Genomic DNA, 10,059 nt, shown 5'->3' with positions numbered 1-10,059 from the left:
ACGTAACCCACCTCCACCGCCCTCCTCCCCGGGGAGGGGGGAAGGGAGCGCGAGAGCGGCGCCGCCCGATTGGGCCAGCACCAAGGAGGCGGGAGGAGCACAGAAAGGCTTTTATTGGTTGGTCCGGCACGGGGGCGGGGAAGAGGGCGCGGGGGTTGGAGGCGGAGGCTGTCGGTTCGAGCAAGGCCCGCCTCCTGGCTGAAGGGGTGGGCGGGGAGTGGGGTGTCTGCGACGGCCTCAGCGGGGAGAGCGGTGGGAGGGCGGTCTAGGCAGTCGGGTTGCTGCCGGGCTGTGGCGTCTTTAGTGCCTTCCCGCTTCTCTGTGGCCCCTAGCCCCTCCGCAGGCCGAGCAGCCCCGAACTGGCACTGGAGTGTGTGGGGCTGGAGCGGGCTGCCTGAGGGCATGGCAGGCCTCGGCCCCTGGAGGTGTTGAGGTGTCCCTGCCTGAGGTGATGGGAGAGGCAGCTCCGACAGGTGTGGTCTCTGCGTCCTCTTCAACGCAGACCCTTGACAGCCAGGACCTTTTGCCCTGTCCTTGTCCCGTTGCCTTCTGCCCAAGCAGCTCCCTGTGACATCCCTTCCGACGGGTATGTCCCGTGCGCTGTGGGCACGCTGCTCTTCAGTGGTGTGGCCACCCTGTCTTCAATCCTGTGCCTCCAGGTACCACACAGCGGGCCGTGGGTCAGGCTGACCAGCAGCGCCTGGGCTGGCTGTCCTGCAGCGGGAGGGAGGCCCTGGCTCGGCACACCCCCGCGGGCAGCGCAAGGCAGGGCTGGGAGCTGGAGTCTCGCCCTCCCTGTGTGAGATGTGGCAACTACTTACACCCATCTCTTCATCAAAATGGCTCCCTGTTATTATGTGCTGCTGCCGTGTCCTGTGCTGTGGCTGGGTTCCCTGGTTAGGCAGGATTCCATCGTTTAAGGGCAAGCAGAACAAAATGTCTCTCCTTGTCCTGAAGGAGTCTGCAATCATCAACATGATTTGCCTATTTTTTAAAGTTTGGGATGTGCCTAAGAGTCCCTGTGGCAGAGAAGTTGAGGCTTATATGGGAGGGACTTTTCCCAAGGCTGATTTGCATGTCTGGCAAAGCTTGGATGAAAGCCTGCAAGTCCTTGTTCTCTTTGCCAGGCTTTGATGCCCAGACTCCTTGCCTTTAATCTTTGCCATCTATGCAGACAATATCAGAGATATCAAATAATTCTACCACAATGTGAGTCTTTAAAAAAAAAAAAAGTTTGCTAGGAAACGTACACAGCAACATAATTCGATAAAAGTTAAAAACTGGATTAAGCCAAATGTGTTGTTATGATTCTTGCTTACCAGGTTAAGCAGGTACATAGACTTTGGGTTGGGAAAACATTTTGTATTGGTACAGTGAAACCCACGCAGGAGATATCAGTCTTCCCATGCAGCAGGGTTTGTGGGGGCTACTTTTAAAGGCAGGGCTTGAATTGTTCCATCAGTTGATATCTGGTGTTTTCAAGGCTTTGAGACATTGCTAGAGATGGGCTGGGTTTTCTTCTCGCTGTTTCTCAGTTTATTGGGAAGAGCTCAGCCTGCTAAATATTTAATATTTGCCAAGCTGGGGTGCTCGAATGCTGGAAGCATCTGAAGAATCCAGCCCAGTCCCTCACACTTCTCATTCCCTGAGCACTGACAGACGTGTCGATCTTTCACTTCCATCACTAGGTAAAGGACAAACGATCTTTCTGTTTGTGGTGTGGGAGGCGGCCGTGTGTTATCTGGTATGATTCACTCTGATAAATAACCTCCTTGGAGGACTTCTTTTGTTTATAGCAACAGCCCCAAATGCTAAGGTTTACATTGATTTTAATCCTTGCTGTTCTCACGCATATTTACTCTGCAGTTTTATCAGAAACATCTCTTGAAAACCTCAGTGTTTTTATAATTAATTGAATAATGTGACTGATGTTAAAAATAAACGGATTTGGAAAAATGCCCAGTGAACTGCTGAACAGTGTGTAATACAGCAACCGTAGCTCGATTCTCAGGGGTATGTATATTTTCCTAACAAACGCAGTCTCATGACTTGGAGATTAAATCTTTATTAGTTTGAAATTCACCCTGTTGATTTTTCTGTGTTTGTGCTGCATAATTATTTCTGAAGACATTCACATTTTTTAAAGGGACAGTGCTCCTCTGAACGTGTGCCCTGCTGGGAAAGGTGTCAGTGTGGGTGAGTCTGAGCCCCACGGAGGCACCGCGGAGGGGATGTGGCCATAGGGTCTCTCCATCTATCTGCCATCCTGCTGGCTTCATATGATTTTCCGATCCAGGTCCAATCCATTCACTAAGGGGCTGTGTGTGTGAACAGGGCGCTCTGATATATATTGATTCCGCTTACCCCTGACCCAAATGCTGTTGGTTTCTCTTCTACAGTCTCACCCCCGCTGTGCCCACCTCACCTCTGCTCCATGAGCCTCAGCCACATCCCTGCCCCATGCTCTCCCTGACCTAAGCCTCTCCTGATGCCGCTCCCCAGTGCCACTGCCACTTCCTCAACTTTTGCTGTCTCAGGGCATTGTCTTATCGGTCTGGGGTAATTTATCAGTTTGGGCTCTGCAGTTAAGTCTGGGCCTCACCTCTGCTGTCACTGGAGGTGTGTCTCACCGGCCAGGAGCTGGGATCTCTCTGCTCTGCTCATCCTTGAGACTGCGAGTGAGCAGGAACATAGATGGCTTTTCTTGCCTCTTCCCTCCCCACTTCGAGGACTGAGATAAGGCAGCCGGGTAGAAACAAGGCAAGATAAATTCAGAAGGGATAAAACTCAGTGAGGTGAAGCGAGATACGTTCTGTAATGCATTTGGTGAGCCATCAAATCCTATCTCTTATCCCAGGGGCATCCCAGATACATCAAACCCTGTAAACTACATCATCAGCGTCTTCCTCTGGAAAACATCATCACGCTAATTCATTTGTCCTAGCAGCCAAATGATTAAAGTTTGAAAACTAAATTATACACGTTGCTGCAACAGCGTAAACACAGTAATGGCTCTCCTCTGTTACACCTGTAACCTCTGTTAAAATAGCTTTAATGAGCTTTCAGCCTCATCATCCAAAAAGAAAAGATTATCACACGACACTTTATGCTGTAAAGATGTTTTTTGCGCTGCTGGTGGACAAACACGGGCTCTGAGGGGCTGGGCACCGCGCTGGGTGCCTTCCCCAGGGCTGGGGGGCCAGACCCAGGCTGGGGGGCTCCCAAAATGGGGCAGGGGTGCAGCCCCCCCAGGGCAGGAGATGGCAGCAGCGTGAGCCCCATCTGCAGCGTGCAGGCTACTGGAAACCCTGTGAGGGGAATGAGTACCTCTCCCCATTCCATAGCGTTATCCTATGGAGTTATTCCATGCTTGCGTCTTCTTGGCTTAATTTAATAACAGGCTGTGAGCGCTACTTTGATCTGCTCGTGTTTTTCACTAGTTCCATATTTAACTGAAGTCATTATCGTAAAGGCCAGAACTGTTTCACTTTCTGTGCCAGGCTGGGTTTCCTGTTGGATGTGCAAAGGACGCACCTGCATGGTGGGCTCCTGGGGGATCCTGTTATCGGCAGAGACAAAGGGAGCACAGGAATCTGGAGTCGGTGGATTCCTTTCCCCAAACATGTAGCCAGACCTGAAAATCCAGCTGCCTGGGTTTTTTTTGTTTACCCGTTTCCATATCTGCTCCAATGTGTCCTGGGAAGGTGCGGCAGGACTCTCCGCTGCTTCTTTCTGGGAGGCCTATGGGCGGAACGGGAGCTGGTTTGCCCCTTCCCAAATCTGCAGACTGGAACCCGCTTTGCCTTGAGGCTTGTTGTGTTTATTGAGCGTTATCCTGGCTCTGTATGCCAGGCGTTGCCTTCAGTGCTCTGCTGGACAAGAGACCTGCTGGCCATGGGCTCTCCCACTGGTTCCGTTCTCCTGCCTGCAGCCCCACAAATGCTGCTGTTACCCCAAAACTGTAAGTCTGTGGTTCCCATTTGACATGGCAACCTCTAATTTGGGATCCCAGGCAGTTGAGGTAACAAACTGTCCCTGCTGGGGCTGGGCTTCTCCCTTGACTTCTCCCTTGCAGGGCTGGGACCCCAGGGCCGGTGAGCTCAGTTCACAGGCAATGCAGGCTTCATTCCTGCTCGCAAAACACAGCCTGGAAGCTGTGTGAAGCTTCTCTTCAGATGCTTTCAAGAAAGACAAAAGAATCTTAAATGCTTCAATTTTCATATTTAGCAGGCCACACTTGTGCTGACAGTACCTGCTGGCAATAACCTCGCAGATGGCAACAGGAAAAAAAACACACAAAACCCCAGAAGAGTGCTTTGTCAAAACAGGCTTGACGAACTTTAAAAACATGCTGGAGGAGGTAAAGGTAATTTAAGTGAGTATGCAGATGATATCATTCTGTCCCTCAGCAGGGATCCACTCCCAGCACTGCGATGTAGCTATGGCAGCACACTGTACTCATGGGATACTGACATATTTTTGTGTCTCATAAAAACCTTAAAACCTGTCCCTTTGCCTACAAGAATTTGTGGGGTTTTTTTTATTTTGTGCCGACCTGTTTGCTTCCGCAGTGAACTCACCCCAAAGAGTGCCACAAGCTCCTGACATCTCCGTGTCCTCTGCCCATGTTTGCGGGAAGCAGAGGGACCCGGTTTGTGTTCCCAAGCATTGCAACTTTCCTAGGGCTACAGGCGTTCCTCATCCCCTGAGCTCTGTCCATTGAATTTCTTCCTCTCCAGGCTGTCAGTCTTGAAAAGATTCATCAGTGAGAGGAGTGAGCAGGATCACAGAAGGTGTGGATGACGAGGGTCATCTCTGGGTCTGCCAGAGCCGGACACGGGCAGTACCTTGCTGCAGTGCAGGGTCCCCGCGCCTTGCCCCGTTGCGCAGTGCCATCTCCTGGAAAGCCGTGCCTGAGCCGCACACATCACAACCAGAGTTTTGCTCCTGAAGCAGCTTAATGGTGCTGCAGGCAGCTTGGCTGCTGCCTCTAATTGCTGCAAAGTTCATCTTCTGACCCACCAAGAGTCCACCACCAAACTTCTCTTCCTCCAGCAGGTACGAAGGATGCCACTCACTGCCCAGCTGCTCGCCCTCGCCCCTCACCTCACCACCCTGTGGCAGAACATCCCCATGCGGCTCTTTCCTGCTTTGGATGCTGAACACAAATCTCTAAGTACAAAAAGAACAGTAGATGAGCACAAATGAACATATATTGGTGTTACTCCTCAGCTTTTGTTCTCTCTGGGCACCAGTTCCCTGTTCAGCTGAACACCCCGTGTATACATTCACTCTGTAAGTGCCCTGTTTACCTCTTCCCTCCTGGTTTTGACTTTAAGGGACATTTTTCTCTTTCCCTCCCCAAGTCTGATGACCTCGTCGTGAGCAATGACCAAGCCCCTCGTCACAGTGCTCACCCTGTATTTAAAATATTGCTACATCTTTTTAATGAAACAAAAATGTGTACGCGGAACTTGCACCTGAATGCTGCTGGCTTGACTAAGCTCTATATTTATCCTGAAAAGCCAAGAAAAATAGGTGGTTCCAAGAGCAACACATTTACTCCTATGAAACAGTAACAGAGCTTACGTGCTTAGTCACTGAAAAAATGCATACTGCAATTTAAAGCCAAAGGCTGGTACTTCATCCATCATTTTAGGCTATTGTGGCATCTTCTGAGCAGCTGGGAGATTAGTGTACTTTGGTAATCTGTCATACAGAGTGAAATAACCAGTGCTCCAAGGTAAGGCTGTAAAAGCTGTTATTTGAAAAAAAGACCATAATTATGTAAATACAAGACCACAACGTTCAGGAACAAGAGAAAAAGCTACTGTGGCACGTGGCTGTTCCCAGCTTTCTTTGGATTCTGTGTTGCAAACTTGTTGTCATAAACTCATTTTTGCCCAGGAGCATGACGATGAATTTAAACAGCCTGTTTACCAAAAACCTCTTTTTTTAATTAAAATTCATATTTGTAAAGGAAAGATCATTACACAAATGAGGTAAACCAACACATATGACATCGTTTTCACTTCAAAAAGAAATGTCAATTGAGCAATTGATTTGATTCCATGAAGTCTGAGAGGAAGAGTCAGGCGAGTGTTACTCACGCGGCGAGATGCCGGACAAGGTGGGAAGACGCAGCTGATGTGGCCCTGACTCAGCATAGAGATGTCAGTGACAAGGGGTCAGGAGTCTTCCAAGGACCAAACCCTTCTCACCGTGCTGTCCTTTTCTCCCCCATCAGATTCGCAAATGAGAGGAGATGAGTAAAGGCGAGAAACAGGCAGTGGTGACCTCTTCACCTACTGCTCTAACCAGGGGTCCCCCACCAGCATCCCCCCATAATAGGCTGCGTAAAGGTTTAATTTGATTGTGCAAATTCACTCCCTCATCAGTTGTTGCTCAACACTTCTCAGCCCTAATGGAGACTTAACAGCAAGCAAATACCAGCTCTGAAAAAGTTCCATTTCAAAACAATATCTGGCAAGCAACAAGCCCGTTAAATGTAACACATTTTGTAAGGTATGGGGAGAAGAGGAGTTATGCTTCCTTCTTTTTTTTTTTTTAAGTTTGCTTCCATACATGTACAAGTGGAGCTTTTCATCTAAATGTTTATGAAATACTGCAAGTCTGCGAGAATCACGTTCACCATCCTGTGAAATGTAGCTTTCTCATCGAGGACCAAGCCCCACAGCCTGAGCACCTCAAAGAAGAGAAAAGTGGCCGCTTTGTTGGTTTACCCTGTATAATGGTAAGGAAGTTGTGAGGTGAACCTCAGACCCGTTCCTCAGCACGCCACTGGAAGCCAGCAAGCAGACTAACAAAAAATGGCTGTACCCGCTTCCAGCTCCTAACAAGCACAGAACAAAGACCACCGCCACCAGCAGAACCAAAACTCAATTAAATCAGTGGCTAACGCGCACCTAAAAGTAGACTGTTGGGAATTACTGCGTGGCTGAAGCTCTGTAGTCCAGGTCTGCTTTGATGGATGAAGGTATTATGGAGGTGACAAACTATGCAGATGAGACAGAGATGGAGTTTCACCTGTTACACCCACCTGAGCGAAACTCATCCAGGCCCTTGTGTATTAACTATGCTGAGACAGGCAATACATTGCTTCCGATACATATCCCAGGACAGCATCTGGTAACCAAGACACGAAATTTTCATCACATCTGCCAAGTTGATAGTGAAATTTCATGACTGCACACAAGTAGAACATGAGGTCAATGCACTATTTTAATCCCATTTATATCCTCAGGGCATGTAGGTGAGATTTAAACTGTATGTAGGCTTGGTGCTGGTCTGCATGGGCAGGATGTTACGCTGCAAGAGCACTATCCATAACTCTTGGTGCAGAGAGAAGGTTGTACCACATCCGGCACCACGTTTCCAGTAAATGCTTTCAGCAAGAGACAGAAATGCATTCACTACTGTTTACGATAACTGTACCTTGGCAGCTGCAGTACTGTGATATCGGAACAAGACTCTCCATGTTAGAAGTCAGTTAAAGGCTATAGATCTTGAGAGAGAAAGAGAACGGTGTCATACTTCGGAGAGTTCTTTCCAAACAGAAATAAAAAAATAACTGTCTTTTTTTTTTTAATAAATCTATTGTTTGAGGAACTAAAGCAACCAACGTTAAGTTCCTGGTTTATTACACATCCTGCTATGGCTCCGTATAATGAGTCTGAATAGGCAGATTAGCATGAGATTAGCAGAGAATGAAAGATGTTTAGGCTCAGCAAGACTCCAAGGCGAGCCATTTCACATCAACAAGAGCTAGCACCCCTTGCTCCCTGCGTCCACCAGCAGCACGGGCAGGTTTTTTCCAAGAAAGATGTCCCATCACTGTTTCTTTCACTGGATCATGCCATCTTGCTGCCCCGTCTGGCTGGGGTCACTGGTGACCGACGGACTGGGTGTATTGCTCTGCAAAAATCGACGGAAGTCCTTAATCATGGGGCGGAGGACCTGGATGAGGGCACTCAGTGCCGCCTGTGTTCCTTCCATGGCTTGTGCCTGTCGCTCCTGAGCACATGCCTGCACCTCCTGAGAGCGACGGATCATCTGAAGCAAGTCATTCTGCTGCTCCAGGTGCTGGGCGATCTCCTTCACGTGCAAGTTGGTCACTCGCTGTTCCTGCAAGAGCTTGGCTGAGTTCAGGGCAATTCGGCTTTTCAGCTCCTGGGGTTTCGCAGACACTTCATGTTGATGCGCCATCATCTCCAAGGGTGCTTCAGCCGTGACTGTGGTGGGGGCTTCTGTTGTGCAGTACTCCACGACCCCGTCCTCCAGACTGTGGTAGGTTGTCTCTGCAGGAACTGAGAACAAAGGACAAAAAGGGGGTAAGAAGTAGCTGTGATACAGGGATTTTTATCTCTGGGTCTATTCAATGAATATCACAGGAATACTGCCTGTTCAGTGAGATAACATACAATGAACAGCAATGCACAAAATGACCTATTTAAGTCTACTCCACCCTCATCTGAGCTTCCGTCTAGGCTGTACAGTCCAAAGCAATGGGGCATGCCTTATCTGTCTAGACAAAAATCATTTCTCAACCTCCAGTTCAGAAAAACCTTTCCAAGTGGAATTACCCAACTGATATGAGGGCTAAGACAAGGCCCAGAACGGCCCTTGTCAGAGGACAGCTGCTCTTTGGGGCAGACTGGGAAATCAGTCTCGGGAATGTTTCTCCCCCTGCTTTTATTCCCAGAGAGGGGGACTGAACAATCCGCAAGATGCAAAGGATACCGGCTTCCCTTGTTCTTAAGGCTGAGCCTGGCTATTAAAGCTGACTTTCAGTACGTGCAGTGCATATCTCGCAGCCGCTCCCCACAGCACGAGAACACTCTGTGAATGGCATTTTCATTACAGAGACTCGGGGGGGGGGGTGTCTTTTTGCTGGGGCTTTCCCCGCACAGGCCTCAGGGCCTCCTTGCAGGTGGGTGTCAGGGCCCCCCCTGTGACCTTCCGAACTCATCACGGAGCCTCTTCAGCCAGTGCGAGACTCACTCTGCGTCAGGGTGACTGTGGTGGCCGAGGCGGTGATGGGTATCTCAGTCCCGTCACCCGCGCTGCAGTCCCCGCTCGGCAAACTGATGATGGTGGCTTCTCCCAGGAGGTTGCAGATGCGTTGCTGCATGGGGGTGAGGATAACTGGGGCGGTGGCGGCGCCCGTCGGGTCTTCGCTCTCCGTCCCATTGCCGTTGCCGTTCTGGCTCTCGCCTCCCCCTTCCATGGCAGCCCGGACTTGGGCCACTTTGCGTCGCACCTCAGTCTTGAGGTCAGACCATTTCTTCTTGACCTCGGGCAGCTCACGGTGGCAGGTGGCGACGGCATTGACGCGGCGCAGGATGTCGTGCCAGGCGGCGGCCTTGGCAGCCAGAGGCACGCCTGCATTGAAGTGGTTGATGAGGAGGTGCTTGCCTCGCTCCAGCTCCTCCACGATGATCTCCACCTCCCGCTCTGAGAAGTTCATCTTCCGCTTCTTGGCTGGGGGCGCTGTGGGGGACGCCATGGCCATTGGGGGGGGGGGGGGGGCACCGAGGAGGGGACACTGGGGGACACCTGCAGGCCAAAGGGGGTGGGGGGGCCTGGCCGGGCCCAGGGGGCCCTGGGGGAGGCCTGGCCGGGCCGAGGGGCAGCAGGGCCCCCCCAGGCCTGCTCACCCCCCGGGACCGGGGACAACAGGGGGGCCCCGAGGCCCCTCAGGGCCCGGAGGTGTCCGTCCCCCCCCCCCCGCTCCCCCCTTGGCACAGCCAACGATACGCAAATTGCGTACCGCAACCACCCAGCAAACCCCGCTCAACGGCCTCCACCCTGCGACACTGGCGTAATGGCTTCCAGAATCAGCTCCCTTTCCCGCCTCGCCTGATTGGGCAGCTCGACTGCCCGTCAGGCGGAGATTTCGCCTCCCGCCGGCAGCTTTGCGCTGTCATTGGCCAGCCGGGCTGTCCATCAGGGAGGCAGAGACGGCCCCGACTCGCCGTTTGTCTCAGGCCACTGGGCCTGCGCGAGGCCTGCGCGGGGCTGGGCCCGCCCATGACTTTC

General features: G+C 51.3%; 1 protein-coding gene across 3 annotated transcripts; it reads right to left on the bottom strand.

Annotated features, from left to right (window-relative positions):
• Positions 1-2,482: 2,482 nt before the first annotated feature.
• Positions 2,483-9,866, bottom strand: NAIF1 (nuclear apoptosis inducing factor 1). 3 transcript variants are annotated; one of them, XR_012590048.1, is made up of 4 exons: positions 9,022-9,866; positions 7,061-8,327; positions 3,328-5,172; positions 2,483-2,731 (listed from the first exon to the last, which is right to left on the bottom strand). XR_012590048.1 is itself a non-coding variant. In XM_074608805.1 (2 exons), exons 1-2 carry the CDS (start codon positions 9,530-9,532, stop codon positions 7,864-7,866), a joined length of 975 nt encoding a protein of 324 aa, XP_074464906.1. In that variant the 5' UTR covers positions 9,533-9,866; the 3' UTR covers positions 5,936-7,863. The 3 variants fall into 3 exon arrangements, 1 of the variants encoding a protein (XP_074464906.1); XR_012590047.1 differs by having other exon boundaries at positions 2,731-5,172; XM_074608805.1 differs by lacking the exons at positions 2,483-2,731; positions 3,328-5,172 and having other exon boundaries at positions 5,936-8,327.
• Between the last annotated feature and the right edge of the window lie 193 nt (positions 9,867-10,059).

This window comes from Larus michahellis, chromosome 15 (assembly GCF_964199755.1).
Source record: "Larus michahellis chromosome 15, bLarMic1.1, whole genome shotgun sequence".
Classification (NCBI taxonomy): Eukaryota; Metazoa; Chordata; class Aves; order Charadriiformes; family Laridae; genus Larus; species Larus michahellis.
The sequence above is the reverse complement of the archived record's forward strand: the minus strand, read 5'-3'. Positions and strand labels throughout refer to the sequence as shown.

Bases quoted from the DNA above. Each gene is read 5' to 3' on its own strand.
- NAIF1 (XM_074608805.1), bottom strand. From the start codon at position 9,532: ATGGCCATGGCGTCCCCCACAGCGCCCCCAGCCAAGAAGCGGAAGATG. The intron at 8,328-9,021 runs GTGAGTCTCGCA...CTTTGTTCTCAG, and splicing joins CACAGTCACCCTGACGCAGA to TTCCTGCAGAGACAACCTAC.